Source organism: Poecilia reticulata, linkage group LG17 (assembly GCF_000633615.1).
Source record: "Poecilia reticulata strain Guanapo linkage group LG17, Guppy_female_1.0+MT, whole genome shotgun sequence".
Taxonomy (NCBI): domain Eukaryota; kingdom Metazoa; phylum Chordata; class Actinopteri; order Cyprinodontiformes; family Poeciliidae; genus Poecilia; species Poecilia reticulata.
This window is the reverse complement of record NC_024347.1, coordinates 7010176-7026477: the sequence shown is the minus strand read 5'-3', so window position 1 is coordinate 7026477 and position 16302 is coordinate 7010176. Positions and strand designations below refer to the sequence as shown.

The 16302-nt window shown below is 39.6% G+C and overlaps 3 protein-coding genes across 5 annotated transcripts; 1 reads left to right on the top strand and 2 right to left on the bottom strand.

Annotated features, from left to right (window-relative positions):
- Positions 1-1369: 1369 nt before the first annotated feature.
- Positions 1370-2863, bottom strand: mrpl34 (mitochondrial ribosomal protein L34). Of its 2 annotated transcripts, none has more exons than XM_008433415.2 (2): positions 2669-2863; positions 1370-1944 (listed from the first exon to the last, which is right to left on the bottom strand). In XM_008433415.2, exons 1-2 carry the CDS (start codon positions 2722-2724, stop codon positions 1623-1625), a joined length of 378 nt encoding a protein of 125 aa, XP_008431637.1. In that variant the 5' UTR covers positions 2725-2863; the 3' UTR covers positions 1370-1622. The 2 variants fall into 2 exon arrangements, with proteins under 2 accessions (XP_008431637.1, XP_008431636.1); XM_008433414.2 differs by having other exon boundaries at positions 1370-1947; positions 2669-2861.
- A 1577-nt stretch (positions 2864-4440) lies between these two features.
- Positions 4441-15680, top strand: abhd8a (abhydrolase domain containing 8a). Of its 2 annotated transcripts, none has more exons than XM_008433413.2 (5): positions 4441-4832; positions 10171-11003; positions 12914-13084; positions 13261-13477; positions 15137-15680. In XM_008433413.2, exons 2-5 carry the CDS (start codon positions 10180-10182, stop codon positions 15335-15337), a joined length of 1413 nt encoding a protein of 470 aa, XP_008431635.1. In that variant the 5' UTR covers positions 4441-4832; positions 10171-10179; the 3' UTR covers positions 15338-15680. The 2 variants fall into 2 exon arrangements, with proteins under 2 accessions (XP_008431635.1, XP_008431634.1); XM_008433412.2 differs by lacking the exon at positions 4441-4832 and adding an exon at positions 8288-8886.
- On the bottom strand, positions 7188-8524 carry LOC103479143 (uncharacterized). The gene is made up of 3 exons (XM_008433411.2): positions 8509-8524; positions 8197-8289; positions 7188-8092 (listed from the first exon to the last, which is right to left on the bottom strand). Coding segments are annotated over exons 2-3 (645 nt in total). The 5' UTR covers positions 8199-8289; positions 8509-8524; the 3' UTR covers positions 7188-7449.
- Positions 15681-16302: the final 622 nt, after the last annotated feature.

The window sequence follows — 16302 nt, the reverse complement described above, 5'->3', positions numbered from 1 at the left end:
CTGTTTGACTTGCACTATGAGAATAATTGTAAATTCTGACTGTCTTGGGGAGTTCTACAAGTGTACCAAATTTCAAGTTTCTATGATAAAGTAAGTGAATAGGATAGGAAAGGGTCTTTTGAAATTTTCTAGGGGGCGCTGTTGAGACATTTGTTTTGCGAATTTTGCGTAGACCTTAAAATACGTAAATTGTTCACAGTCTCTATGGCTCCATCAATTTTGGTGAGTTTTTGAATATGTTAAAGCCCCCAAAAAGGCAATTCATTTGTCAGAAGAAAAAAAAAAAAAACATTTGAAAAACAATAGGTTTTCGCAGCGCTTATCTGCTCGGGCCTAATGATAGACTTTAAGTGTTTATTTCTGCTAATTTTGATTCTAATAGCTCACAACTGAGAAAAACAATAAAAAGTCACTGAAAGTTGAATTTTTTTTCCAATGCAGAAATGTCAACCTTGTTAACGGTGAAAAGAAACCACATACCCCATATATTCCATACTTACCTCTAGTTGGGGTACCAAATGCACAAATTACTGCATCAATGCTATTCAAGCAAAAGCTGAGTAGTGTTGCTTTGACATCAGTTCTTCCTTCCAGTCAACTTTCCATTATTATGATTGGATAAAACACTGTAAAAAGCCAGCCTTTTTTTTACTGTGACCTTCAAGCGGCAGTATGTAACTTTGTAAAAAAAAAAATGAAGAAGTCAATGTACTAATGGCAGAGAAACAACTTACCTTTACAGAAAAATGGTTTATCCGCCGCCATTGCAGGTCATGCAACCTAGCCTTGGCACCGACAGCCAGGGTAGCTACCAGGAAGAAGCTGCCCCACCCCAGACAACCAATGGAAGAGGACATAAGCAGCACCAGGTGAGATTTTGATTGAAAGCGCTAAGACCCTCCTCCTGACTCTGATTGCCTTTTCCCAGCGCTAACTAGAAACAACCAGACGAGCTCAATTATTTTTCAGATTATCAGTCTCATATCATACTGTCACAAGTTGACAGTTTGAACAAATATGCGATAAAAACGTTTTATAAAACCAACATACTGCAGCCGTAAGATTCTTTTCATTGTAGAGGGTGGCAGTAACTGTCATGAGGCCACAAAAAGTAAGACTAGCTTAAATAAATGCTTTTAATACGTCACTGTAAAACATGTAACTATTGCTTTACAAATTGAATGAAGTAAGTTTTTTGTTGGAATTTATACTCATTGAGATGCATCTGCACTTCCACAGCCAGAATGCCAAACAGAGAAAAGTGTTCCTCCTGGTGTCTGCTGGGAAATAAGCAGTTCTACAAGCTGGAGGGCTGAGCATTGAAAAGGTGTTTCACATACCTCCAAACATCACTGGGTTTCACAATAACTTATTTTGCAAAATAATTTTATTTTGATACATTTCATCATTGAAACACATTTTACATGTTGTAATTTAGAACAGGACGTTTTGACCGGTTGGTGAAACTATAAGATAGCAGTTCTTGGTTCTGATCAGAAGACAAAACAGTCATTTTGAAAGTATGACACCAGAATCACCATTTTATCCAACTACAGACATTTCCAGTGGCACCCTGAGCTCCTCCCAAGATTCCAAGTCCTTCAGATCCTCCATCAAGACCTTCAGTGAGAGAGGGATTTCCGTCTCTTTAACATACGCCGCAGGATCACCTCTATGCCGCCCTGCGAGCTCATCCTCTTGATCCAACCGTGCTTATTTATCCGTTTTATGTTGCTCGGCTGGTACTCTGTGCCTCTTTTGCGGGTTCGCACCTGCTGGTGCAGCCAGGGGAGCTGCTGGACCACGTCGCTGCTCTCTGCTTGCATAGGGAGTGGCCCCAGAAGTCGGAAAACCCGAGGTCTTGCAGCTGCGCCAGACGCAAACCAGCTGCTGAAGAACCTGAGGTGAGACGTGGCATTTGCTGGGAGATCTGACATAGGGGCGCTGCTGCAGAAGAAGCACAAGTTAAAGTTTAATGAGCCTGAATATGAAAACACATTTCAACTGTAATGAATTTATCACATCTCATAGGTAGGCTGAGGCCTGTCACGATAAGAAATTTAGCTATAAACCAAACATTATTGCGATAAATGATAACATTGTCATTTTGAGACCACTTTCTACTAATATGTTGAATTCCCTGTCAATCCCTTTCTTCAGTTGATCCAAAATGCCGAAGCAAGAGTTTTGATGAAAATTTAAAACAGAAATCATATTTCCCCATTTTAGCTTCCCTTCACCGGCTCCCTGTTTAATTCTATTCTGGATTTAACATCACATCTAAATCCTTTAGCTTCATCGTGCATCAGAGACCCGATTGCTCCATATGCTCCTGGGAATTTGCGGTGTATAAATAAACTGAACTGAATCATTGACACTTCTACATTAAATAAGTCCACATTAGCAGTGAAGATGGAGCAGCGAAAGCAAACTGCAAAACCAAAAGGAGGCACTGCCAGCTAGTAGTAATAATGACTCTATTCAGTGTTACTTGGTTGTAGTCTGTGACCATGAGTCAGTGGGAAGCTCGCAAAAGCAGCCTCCACTCCGCGTTAGCATAAATACGGATTTTAGCGAACGGGACCCCCTAGCCGTTAGCTTGTGCGCTTAGCATGGCGTAGAAACACTGCAGCCTTCCTCCTCTGTCTGTCATAGCGAACTGACTTACCTACGCAGGTGGGTTAATCCACGCAGACGGGAAATAGACGTCAAAACGGTGTTCATTCTGAGATTCTTTTCATACAAACAGGTTAACTACATGTGAATGCTGAAAGTCACAGATGGGTTGGTACCTTGCAAGAAGAAGCAAGCTGATTGGCTCAGATTTGGCCAAAGGAAATGCTTCTTGCTGCGCGAGGCAATGAAGTAGAGAGAGTGTGTATGTTTAAAAAAGAAAGTGGGAGGGTGCGCATGCGCACCATTTGCCTGTCTGTCTATATCTATCTTGCAGTTGCATTATTCATTCATGGCGCAGATCAATTCTTCTTATTAAAATCAGACTCACTTCAGAAAAGTATTTGACACATACATAACTACAGAACCTACAGGTTTAAGTCAACCAGGTAAATCAAACTGGTTTTAGGTTCAGTGCCAGTGTGAAAGAATAGTCTATCTGTTTTTGGACACATTCTGGCATAAATTCTAGTAGATGGCAGCAGCAACTAAAATTCAAGATCATTTAACCTTTTCACTGTTGTCATGTTAAAACTTCCACTTTTGGTGTAACGAGTGAGAAAAGCTCAACTGTCTTCTTGTTAGGCAAAATTACAAAAATGTGGGGCATAATTTGAAGGGGCAAAATGGTAGCCTGGTAAAAACCAGCCCCTTGTTCTATGCTATTTGCTTTGTACAGAGGGTCTAAAATAATTCCAAAACAGCACAGAACATCAACATCATCATTCACAACTTCTCATTATGTTTGCTGATTGGCCCAGTAGAAATTCTAACTCAAATAAATGGTAGAAAGCCCAGACTGTCAGTGAGGAAAGATTATATTTGAATTGTGCAGGAAGGCAATGACCAGGCTGGCAAAACAGGCTTTAAAATCCAAAAATGTTACCTTGGATGACAGAAAAGCAGGATTCATAAGGGCAAATTTTTTCTGTCAAGAGGAAAAAGGGTCTTACTGTGCATTTCCCTGTTCCCTGTTCACCTATAAGCCATGAGGTTCAGTTTTGATCTTATCTGACTGGAGCACCTTCTTCGATGATTGCCACCCACTCTATGGCTCCAGTGAATTTCATTCGACAATGTTGAATGAAATCATTCATAAAGGCCAGATAAGCTTACAACTAATATCATCCCATTGTATGGGCTCTTGAGAAAGACTGTTTGCTGCTCTTCTTACCCAATTTGCCAATTTAGGTGGACATTCATAGAACTGGTAGAATTGCAGGTGTGCCATATTCCCACAGTAGTGGGAATTCCCTGAGTGGTGTTCTTTCAGATCTTAATAGCTGGATATATTGTTTTGAACGTTCTGCAGAGAAAGCTGCTTGCTGGCTACTCATTCTCTAATAAACCCCTCAGGCCCTCATAGAAAAGCTGTGTGAAATGGATGTACACATGCATCCATTTCTATTTACAAACTCAATCCTGGAGGCATTTGGTTGCACTGGATTTTATTTCACAGTGTCAGAGTAAAGGAGGCTGAAGGAAAATATACATCACACAACTGTGTGTGTTGCTCTAATTTCATGTATCAGCTTGGAGGACATACAGTATGTGCCCTCTGTGATGCAGCAACTGCATCTTTCATGTACAACATAATGACGCGTTTATGGGGGTTTGATAGCAGCTGCAGATTTTAACAGAGGCTCACTCATGTCATGTTATGTATGATCATGCATCCCACTGCTCAGATGATAAAATGGGACCATCTCAGCAGGTTCGGTCTCTGACTACAAGCATTCTGTTATTATTAAGCCAGCCTAGCAACAAGGAAAGCTGCCTTCTCCTATTGGCTTCTTCCCAGCGTTCAGCTGTCCTCTATTAGCCCTCCCCGCTGCCACTCAGCAACGAAAATGCGCGAAGATTGCCCGTAGTGCTGCGGATCCAAGGGCAGCAGGGCTGGGTAGGGTTTGGCCCTCATAACGCAGTGGATGCTGAGGGGAGGAGAGGAGTGCTGAAAAACACTGCCGTTCCTTCTCGCTATGGGTATCTTATTTGAATGCAGCTGGCACAATTTGATGGAGGCATGCCTTACTTCGAGTCCGTTTGTGTCGATTGACGGCCGTCTGATGAGGCTGAAAAGCGTCCACCGTTCTGCAGCATCTCCCGTGTAGACGACCCTTCAGAGCCGGTTACGCACCAGGTCGTCAGTAATTCTGCAGGTAAGAAATCCGTTTTTTTTTTGTTGTTTGTTTTTTTTGTTTTTTTTGCGAGGCAGGGTTTCACTTTGCATGTAAGTCTTTTCATCATCGGTCGGCCGACTGCATCTGTTAATGTGGATGCTCAAAATTACTCGCATCTCAATCATAAAAACGCACATAACGCACAGGACTGCCACACGTTGTTGATGCGCAAAAAAGGATAAATCAATAACATTTAATACATAAATAAATAATAATAAAATAAAAAAATGTAAAAAATAAAATAATAATAATAATAATAATAATAATAATAATAATAATAATAATAAAAATAAATTGTTCTCGCTGTTATTTCATGCATGTCTAGCCACACTGTTTTCCTGCAGAACAGCCTGTGATGCTGTTGTATGACTCAATGTTTTGAATTCATTGTGATTCCGCTGCGCCACGTCGGATCACTCAGTAAACAGAAAGTAGGTTAAAATGGTCTCCTCTTGCAAAACAGGCCATGCACGTGCAACACTCAACCCACGCACAGCCGCAGCAATGGCTGAATGCGCACAATGCGTCAAATGTAAGAGTTGCGAAAATGGCGGTACGGTTCGAGGGGCAGCCTGCACTGTTTAGGTCTGTTAAAAACTGCAGACACATGCAGATCTGGGTCTGGTTATCGATGAGTAGGTCAGTAGGAGAATCCCTGATTTACATTTCAGGCCGCTGCTGCTGTGTTTTTCCTGCACCATGAGGAAAAATGCAGCTGCAAGATAAATAGATAGACAGATAGCTAGATAGATAACTAGATAGCTAGTTAGATAGATAAAAACAAAGATAAGATTTTGCATAATTGCATAATTCTGACTGCATATAAGAACACTCTTCTTTTTGGAAATGATAGAACTTGTTCAAACTGTTTGGTTTCTTATCTCTGATCCAGCTTTCAGGCACTATCCATAACATCTCACAAGGTTTCATTTTGGACCAATTCCATTAACTTATTATAAACCTGCTTCCAAAACCAGATTTAATGTGTTTTGGAACTTTACATTATGTCCAATTTACTCCAATCTGATCCAAACTGTCACCATGAAATTATATTGGTTAGGGAGTTCAAGAACTGAGGAACATTCAAAGGTCAAGCAAATGCCAGTGTCTCTATCCACAGTGAAGCAAGTTTAGTATAAAGATGAGAGTAGTGACCAAGGTTCAACGAGCCTAAAGCTCTATTCAGCCTCTCTCCCACAGAGTAATACTACCCTGCCCCGGCTTCTCTGCAGGGATGGTTCAGGCTAACATGCTGTGCTAGTTTTTTTTTTTTTTAATCACACATTTTCACAATGGTCAAGGACATTTCAGAATTTTAATGTCAGCTTGCTTATCCATTCTTACTTTTTCACTTTTGTTATGAAACCGATATTGCAGCTTTGAGTATCAGCCAATATTGATATTGACCCAATACGATATCAGCACAAATCATACATATTTTAATAACTTGCATTGCAGTGTGGAATGTTGGAAAAGGCTTGACCAAGTGGTATTACTCAAGCAGAAAACAACAAGTGTCAGAACAACTGACTCATTTATAATTAACCAGTAGGTCTGTGTGAGGGATAGAAATTGTGGGGCAGACTAAATGCTGTCGGAGTGTTTATATTTGTGATTTTAGATGTATGCTGATATAATCCAATGCTTTTTTTTGGCTGATATCAAACCAATTTTTGATATAAACATCGGATCAGGACACCCCACATTCTAAAACCTGTTTTTATGAGTGTTTGGGATCTTTGTCCTAGTGGACCACCCCACTGTTCAAGTTTTAACCTTCTAACCCAAATTGCCACACTTTGATAAAAAAAAAAAAAGTTTAGACCAAGGTTCAAGCCTTCCATACACGGGATGATTGTACACCAGTGTGATTGTCAACACTGTGAGTCAAACATCATGGACTGGGTGCTGACCAAGAAACTGGCACCTGGTCAAAATGAAGTACGTCAGTAAGAATTAGCATGTGGCTGAGCAACATGTCTTCTGGAGAAAGGTGTTTTAGTCCATTTAGACATTTTAGCATAAATACTGTGCAGTTATTAAAAAGTGTAGTGTAGTCCTATCCAAAGTAAGGAATTGCATAGGTTGATTAAACCCATAGTGTTAGACTTAGACAGGGTTAGACTTCTTTTATTGTCATTGCACAAAGAAACATAAGTAAAATTGGCAATGAAACGTCATCGCTTGGCCACCGGAGCACACACAGAAACACAAGTGTGCCTATAATTACATAATAAACAAAAAATAATTTATTGATAAATATATACTGCTCAAAAAAATAAAGGGAACACTTAAACAACACAATATAACTCCAAGTAAATCAAACTTCTGTGAAATCAAACTGTCCACTTAGGAAGCAACACTGATTGACCCGACTAGGGTTTCCGTTGTCAATCAGTTTTGCTTCCTAAGTGGACAGTTTGATTTCACAGAAGTTTGATTTACTTGGAGTTATATTGTGTTGTTTAAGTGTTCCCTTTATTTTTTGAGCAGTGTATATAACTTAGTATTTTCAAGGAGTCTCAGACAGGTTTAGTGATGGGATTGTTGAGCAATGGGCCAGTGGGAGATAGCTGTTTCTAAGTCTGGCTGTTCTTCAGCGGATGCTGCGGAATCTCCTGCCAGATGCCAACAGGATGAACAGGCCATGGAGGGGAAGGGTGGAGTCAGAGAGGATCTGGTTTGCTCTGGCTATGCAGTGTCTGTGTGCAATGCTCTGGATAGGGGGGAGTGGAGTCCCAATGATCCTCTCCGCTGTCTTCACCACTCTTTGCAGAGACTTCCAGTCTGAAGCCTTGCAGCTCCCAGACCAGATGGAGATACTGCTGGTCAGCAGGATCTCAATGGTTCCTCTGTAGAAGGTGGAGAGGATGAGAGACGGGAGAGAAGCCCTTCTCATTCGTCTCAGAAAGTGCAGGCGCTGCTGTGCCTTTTTCACCAGTGAAGTGATGTGAGTTGTCCAGTAGAGGTTGTCTGTAATGTGAACCCCCAGGAACTTAGTGTTGCTGACGATCTCCACTGCTTTGTTGTTAATGAGAAGAGGTGTGTGGTTCGGTCGAGACCTCCTGAAGTCGACAATGATCTCTTTTGTCTTGTCGATGTTCAGGAGCAGGTTGTTTATTCTGCACCAGTCCACAAGATGTTGTAGCTCTTTTCTGTGGTTCACCTCATTGTTGTCCTTAATTAATCCCACAATTGTTGTGTCGTCTGCATATTTCATGATGTGGTTGGTGTTAAACCTGGGAAGACAGTCGTGGGTCAGCAGGGTAAACAGAAGGGGGCTCAGGATACAGCCCTGTGGGGAGCCAGTGTTTTAAGAAATGACACTGAAGGTGTTACCCACATGGACAGACTGAGTTCTGTCGGTGAGGAAGTCCAGCAGCCAGTTGCACAGTGGAGTATTGAAGCCCAGAGAGACCAGTTTGCATACCAGATCCTGGGGAATGATCGTATTAAATGCTGAGCTGACGTCCAAAAACAGCAAAAAACATCTGTTATAAACATTAACAGATTATTTAAAATAAGGAACAATAAAAATGCCAGATATCAGCAGAAATACGATTTAAAATGAGTATATTGTACAAATACCAGCAAATATATAAACACTTATTGAGTTTGCATGGGGAAGTGAATCCTGTCAAGATTCTTTACCAACCTCTTCCTGTTCTCATTCCCAGATTGTTTTGGTTCAAATGTTAGCAACAAAGATGCTTAATTTAAACTCCCTTCAAATTCTTTAAATGCATCAGAGTTGAATACTGCTATTTTTCTAGTCTGGATGGAAACAGAAATAGTTGGAAAACCGCTCTCATTCTATTATGAGACATCTTGCTCACAGACAAGTACCCAGTCATGACCCATGACTAGTGTTTGCTATTTATTTTTGGATTCTGGCTGTGTTAAAGAAGGAGTTATGAATAGAAAACATTCTGGTCCAATTGTGAATGGTCAGTCCTGACTGACACCGAAACTCCAAGACAGCAGAAGTATTTTTTTATGGTTTCTGAAGAATGTGGATGTTAGAATGCTAGAGGTAAGTGCATTTACAACACTTGGTCTGGGCTTTATTGGTTCAGCGTTTCGTCTCTTGGGATTATCACAGATTAAATTTCATCATGGAGCAGAAGTTGACATTTAGAAACCTCCAGTCACAGCTTGTTGCACAGGCAATGTAGAAATCAAAAAACAATATGAAAGCTGATGTTTTTTCTACATTAAAGATTAGATTTGATTAAAATTTTTAATCAAGTTGATGGTAAGTAAATAATTGCAATTAATCGAAAACCATATATTGGCAAAATAAGCAACATTTTCAATTCAAAAATCCTTTTTGCTGCTTCATTATTGAATAAATAAACATATGAGCTCAACTGAAACTGTTATTCAGGTTCTTGAACCATCAGTGCTTCTTTATCCATTCAGTTTTCCAGTTTCAGGAAGTCCTGGCTAAATGCCTGACAGCAAAAGGAGGAACAGCTGATCCTGCTCTCTCTCTCATCCTTATTGATAGCTTTGCATGTTGAAGTTATTTTATATACCCAGCTTTTATAGTTACACTTACAATGTCAAGCTCATAATTGGATTGCTTTATTTGATCTACAACATGACTGTGCACTAGTGCTAAGCTGAACTAGAGCTGAATTAGATTTCAATTTCAAAGTGTTAAATGACAAAGTAAAAAAAATCATTAAGTCATATTTGATATACAGGGTGGGCCATAAGTTTCCATACACAGAAAAAATAAAAGTTTTATATTGGACAAGCGTTTTTATTTTTGTGGGACTCTGTGTAATCGCTGCATGTTTTGGGCCACTTCGTGGATAATCTGCAAAATTTCCAGTTTTCTGAAACTTGCAAATAAGTTTTGCCAAAGTGTCACATGTGATGCTCGTTCCATGTTTTCTGTTAAAGTTTCGTGCAACCATGCGAGTGCTTTCCTATCCAACCATCAGTATAATTTCAATTATTTGCTCTTTTGTCAAACGCATCTTCTTGGGTATCTGTAATATAAAAGAAATATACATTTTACATTCTCCTATGTATGGAAGCTTATGGTCCACCCTGTATACTACATTTTTACAATAAATGAAGGTAATATAGTTACTTGACAAAATGCCACTATATGCCTGGAAAATACATACAAGTTTTACAATTCAGTCACTTATCAATAAAAGTAAATTTACCTGATTTTACCTTTCATCTGAATTTTTAACTCCTTAAAAACATGCTCCCATGTAAACAGGTAAGAGTTTATCCTTTGATTCCCATTCCGGACACTTAGCTGTGACTTTGTGTATGTGTCATTTTGTCAAAACAGAGAGGCACTATGCTGACCAGCATCACTGACGGGATCCTGTGCTGCCTGACGGGGAAGACCACTAGCCTGGTCCTGCCTCTGGAGTCTTCAGAGCCGTCTGATGGGTTCGAGTTTGTGGAGGTGAAACCAGGGAGGGTTCTGCGAGTGCGCCACATCAAACCAGAGCGCCAGCGCGTGGACACGGAAAAACAAGATGCCGGGAAGAACAAGACCACTGCTGACTGTGATGGCAATAGGGATGCCTCTGTTCGGGACTCCATTGATGATGATACTGGCACCAGCGTCCACTGCAAGAGGAAGATCACGGTCTATCGCAACGGCCAGCTGGTGATTGAGAACCTCGGCGATGTTTTGCATTCTGAGATCCTGCAGTGTCAGGATGGAGATCTGGAGCCCTGCAGCACTGTGGAGGTGGAGCTCGCTGACTACAAAGAGATGCCCTCATCTCCTGACCCCAACCCTGTTCCTCCGGTTCCATTGCCTTCTGGAGAGCAGAAGCCTGCTCCACCTCCCCGCCGCCGCCGTCGCAAGCCCAAACGCACTGTGCTGATTGACTCGACACGGGTCATCTCGAGCTGCAAAGGAACGCATTCGGATGTGGCACTGTTTTTTGTGCATGGTGTGGGAGGCTCTCTGGACATTTGGAGCAGCCAGCTGGAGTTTTTCTCCCGTCTGGGCTATGAGGTGATCGCGCCTGACCTGGCTGGGCACGGAGCCAGTACTGCTCCACAGATCGCAGCAGCTTACACTTTTTACGCATTGGCAGAAGACCTTCGGGCCATCTTCAAGAGATATGCTCGGAAACGGAACATTCTCATAGGCCACTCATATGGGTGAGTCTGATTCATAAATCATTGGGTCCAGGAGTAATCTGTACTTGCAAAAATAATCAAAATCAAGGTTTCCCCCAGAAAACTTGCTAAGCCCAGTGGTAGGGCCACTTGGCAGTTATTCATCCAATAGTCCGCCGTGTTTTTGACTCAAAATCTGTTTACAGTTAACAGGAAATTTGATAATATCACTTAATAATTATGTGTTATTGGAAGATTTATATCTGAACACCAACTAAAAAGTCTTAAAAAATGCAAAGATAAAAAAAAATAAAAATAAAAATAAATTGTAAGCCTGGTGGGGGCACAAGTAAAGCCTGGTGGCCCGCCAGGCTTATAATACACTGGGGGAAACCCTCAAAATTCTGATGGCGTATAACAGTGGTCCCCAAACTATGGCCCGCCTCCACATTTGGTCCGGCCCCCTGAACAATACCAGAGAGCATTCAGATTTTTTTTCATATACAGTATTTTCTGGACTATAAGCCGCTTATATGTGGATTTTTCTTCAACCACCAGGGGGCTCTTTAGCAGGAAGAGAATCATTGGAAGTCAAAATTTTTAAATAAAAGAAGAAAGCGCCCATTAAAACGGAATTAGGTTTTAATAGSGAATTGAAATTTGAGAATGTTGTTGATCAGTTAAATAGCATTGAGGGGAAAAAGAAGATTTTTTTTTTTTAATAATACTGGGATCATTATGAGAATTTGAGGTATAGATATTAGGATCCAGTAGTGAAACAATAATGGATGCAAGCTGTTGTTGAAATCTAAAGAAGAAGAAGAAAGCACCCATTTTCATTTAGCACATGCTAGTAGCAACACGAAGAATCAGCACTTTTACTGTTACAGTTACCGTTCGGAAACTACCGTAATCAATTCAGTTAAATCTAAACTTGGCAACTTTTTCTTTTTCAACTGTAATAAATATGATATTCAATTGACCTGTTATGACTCAAATTTTGGGTGTCCGCCCCCCTCTGCTGCTGCATCGTTGTGGAAAACCTGGAGCGGCAGAGATATATGCGGCTTATATGTGTATGTTTACTGGTTATAAAAAAAAAAACTTTGAGGTTGTGGTTTATAGTCCGGTGCGACTTATAGTTCGGAAAATATGGACTATAATCCTTCCTGGATTTTTTCTGTGAAGAACCCAGACAGGGTTATTTGGTTATTATTTATTTCATTAATAGTGTTATTGTTTATTTCCTGACTTTTGTTCTGTGAAGAACCCGGAGTATGTTATTTGATTGTGCTTTCTGGAAAACAATACATTTTTACATTTAGGCACTCCTGCAATTGTCACACTTTTTCTGTTACAAACTCCGGCCCCCACCAGAGAAGGGAAAAGTTATGTGGCCCTCACAGGAAAAAGTTTGGGGACCCCTGGTGTACAAGGGGTCCCCAAACCCCTTATAAAAAAAGAGTACATTTTTGCCAAAAGACCTCAAAAATTTCCTAGAACAAAACAAGAATATTTCTGAGCCCAAAAAGTTGTGAATTTTTGAAAAAGAAATTGAGGAATTCTGTGATTAATATCTAGAATTTTTTTTAGAAAAAGTTAATTTTTTCCAGCAAATTTTCAGCTTGAAACTCAAAAATTTCTGTGTTTTCTATAGAAAAATTATTAAACTATTTTCAAGATATCAGAGATTTTTTTCATGCAAATATTTGGCGTTCCAAACTGAGAAATTTAATCCATACATGTTTGGGTTTTTTCTAGCAAATGTTAAACTTTTCAGGCTTGTTTTTTTTCTAGAAAATTTCTGAGATTAACATCAAAATTTTAGAGTTTAAATTTACTCTTTTTTTTCTATCTACAATTACCTTTTTACACAGTTGTGCAAAACTGCTTTTCCAACTGCAATGTACATTTTACTGCCATTCTTCAATTAGTCTTTATGTCTCTTCCAGAGTATCGTTTTGTACATTCCTCGCCCATGAATATCCTGATCTGGTCCATAAGGTAGTGATGATCAATGGAGGGGGTCCTACAGCTCTGGAGCCCAGTCTCTGCTCCATCTTCCAGCTTCCATCATGTGTCCTTCACTGCCTTTCACCTTGCCTGGCCTGGAGCTTTTTGAAGTAAGATCTATGGCTTTGTGTTGTAGAATGACACCCATTGAAGCAAAAAAAAAAAAGAAATAAAAAATTCTAATAATATCAAGAAATGGCACAAAAAAAGCAGCTTTTGTCTACTTTTTAATCTTTATAATATTTTCAAATGAGCAGATTTTTGGTAACATTTTTCCAACTTTCAGAGCTGGATTTGCTCGCCAAGGTGCAAAAGAGAAGCAGTTGTTGAAGCAGGGCAACGCATTCAATGTGTCTCCGTTTGTCCTGCGGGCGATGATGAGCGGTCAGTACTGGCCAGAGGGCGATGAGGTCTACCATGCCGAGCTCACTGTGCCCATTCTGCTGGTTCACGGCATGTGTGACAAATTTGTGCCCATGGAGGAGGACCAACGAATGGCAGAGGTACATAAAGCTACAGGAAACATATGCCTGTGCAGATATGAGGCTTCCACATTATGACTCCAATGAGTGGACGTATTGCAGTCTAATGGTATCAGACTATTCACAAAATCAGTTATAACAAAAATGTAATTTAAAATAATTTAAAAATCTTTACTGGCCATCTCATACATTTTTTTCTGTGGACATTGCTGTGTGCATGTAAATTGTTTTTTGAATAAATATATAAATATTTATTTAATATATTTATTGCTCAAAAGCTGGCAGACAGTACACAACAACAGAAGCAGCAATAAATTACTGTACACCTCGGTAACGGACTGTTAGAACTTAACTGCAAAATAAAAAAAAATTATTTGGGTAGATTTTAGTTTATATTTCTTTGTACAAATGTATTAAGTTTTGTAAATAAAATAATAGTTAAATTCCAATCCCATTTTGACTTGTATTTAACTAAATTAGGTAAATTCTAACAAATGTATTTGTACACTACTTAAATTCATCAGTAAATTAAATGAATTAGGCTCTTACTGTAGTGCTACATAAATGGGAATATATATATTTTATTGATCAAATTAAAGTATATAATATTTCCACAACGAGTGTAAAATCAACAGGCTCTATTTGAAATGTATTCCTCTTCATTAACATAAGCAGTGATAAATGTTCATAAAACAGTGTTATGGATGTGAAGGATCCCATGTCAGGAGCAGACACCTCTGCTGGGTCGTCTTTGGCACCCGTCTCTTTTTGAGAAAATTGTCAGGTTTGTCCTCCGTGTCAAAATGAAATGAAATGATGAACAGCAATAAAATGTTACTGAGAATAGAAATAAAATGCAGCATAATGGTGGTTATAAAGTAAGTGTGGGCAACAGGTGGTGGCAGGATTGGTGCACATGATTTTAATAACGAATTGCAGAAATGACTTGTAAAACCCCTCTTTAAGGAAAAAGGTAACAAAGAAACATGGAGAAAAAAAGCTGACAGAGGAACATTTTCTCTCTGTAGCATTCACATTAACTCAATGTAGCCAGAAAGCTTAAATGTACTCAGAAGGGCGTGGAAACGTAGAAGAACTGGAAAAGCAAATTACAGACAAATGGCCACAGTTGGAAAAAATAGCAGGTATGGGTAAATGAGGAAATGATTAACAGCTGGGACGGGAAGCAGAATGGTAGACTGAGGTGAAGTAAACAGAAGGAAAGAGAATTAAAGAATGAACAATAAACAGATTAATACAAATCTAAGTAAATAAATCCAAAACACAAACAATAAGAGTAACTGAACTAACACAATGAACTAAAATGACATGATATAAGAAAAACAAACAATAAAAAATGGTCTAAACACTAACTAAAGCTAAGATTCCAAGCACTTATGTGTCATAACAGTAAAGCTAAGAATTTGTACTTAAAAACCCCCCAATAATAATAATAAAACTTTTAAATCAGAATAACAGTTAACTGAGCCAACATATTCAATTAAATTCTGATCAAAATGTCAGAGTCATTCAATAAATGCAAACAACCTAACTAGCTAATAATTAATACCTTAAACAAAAACCTTCTTATACTACAGAAATGACAGCTGGATTTATGTGTCTGATCCATTCCAGTTTTAGATATTGACAGGTTTGCATTCCTTTCAACTCTGCTTCCAGATCCTGCTGTTTGCCTTCCTGAAGGTCATTGAGGAGGGAAGTCACATGGTCATGATGGAGTGTCCTGACACCGTCAACACCCTCCTCCACGAGTTCTTCCTCTGGGAGCCCGACATGTCCAGCAAGGGAGAGGCCGACCACACCGTTTCTGTCTGTGACACTGTCAACACGCTGAAGATCAAAAAGCCTGTGGACAAATAACGCTCACAGAAGCCTCCCTCTGTCACATCACCAAGCGGAAGGCCGTTTTTCTGCAACTACGTGTTAATAAGGCTCCGGGACTGAGAGCGATTCCAAGGAGGGCCAATGTCTTCAGGATGTGGGTGAACGCTGGTGCTCTGAGATAGAGCAGCAAGGAACATTGGATGAAAGGAAGAGACGCAAACACAGTTTCTTTTCCACTTCTGCACCGGTTTGTGCTCCGCTTGCAAAATGACTCCCTCGGTGCTCAAAAGAACTGCCATTTGTGATCTGTGTGTGAAATGTTTGTGAGGAAAAGCGGACAGCTACTCAACACAAAAGATTAAACATCTCTGTAATGATGTCTGGAGTTTCTCATATGGATCTGTTTTACCTCTGAGAAGGATTGCTTAATGGTTGAATCCATTTCAGGTCGGCTGTAAAAGGGAAACTGATTTTAATAGAGCTATGGAGGGACAGTCTACGGCAAGAATTAGTAGTAGTATTGATCTGTTATCACATTCAATGATAAGTATGATAATACTAATAACATAGTAAAAGAAATCATAATGGACATCTGTATAAATTAACCGGAAATATAAAATGACAAAGACAAAAATATTCCTCAGTTCTATAAAATGTGCTGTTTTCCCCATCTCAGACATAATTAACAGATACACAGTTTATGGCCAACAGAAGAATTTCTGTTTTTCTTTGAGGTCTGACCCACTATTCTTATTTTCTTGTTCATTTTCTATAAGGACAACAAAAATAATGTACTGCAGGTTACAAATGATCCCCATTTATGTATCAGATCATGTGTCCCCAAACTTTATCTGACTTTTAATATACTCATAAAGTTAAATCAGTACACACATGCAGTTAGAGACTGAAAATTGGAGGACTGATTCGAAAACATATTAATTCGACCTTCAGATCACCGAGCCAATCAAGGGAGAATCAACCAGGGGTGAAAGTAGGGGGGT

Coding starts and splice junctions, on each gene's coding strand:
- mrpl34 (XM_008433414.2), bottom strand. CDS start 2,724: ATGAACACCGTTTTGACGTCTATTTCCCGTCTGCGTGGATTAACCCAC. Junction 1,948..2,668: donor GGATTAACCCACCTGCGTAG/GTAAGTCAGTTC, acceptor CTTCTTCTGCAG/CAGCGCCCCTATGTCAGATC.
- abhd8a (XM_008433412.2), top strand. Junction 13,085..13,260: donor CTGGCCTGGAGCTTTTTGAA/GTAAGATCTATG, acceptor TCCAACTTTCAG/AGCTGGATTTGCTCGCCAAG. Junction 13,478..15,136: donor AGGACCAACGAATGGCAGAG/GTACATAAAGCT, acceptor CTCTGCTTCCAG/ATCCTGCTGTTTGCCTTCCT.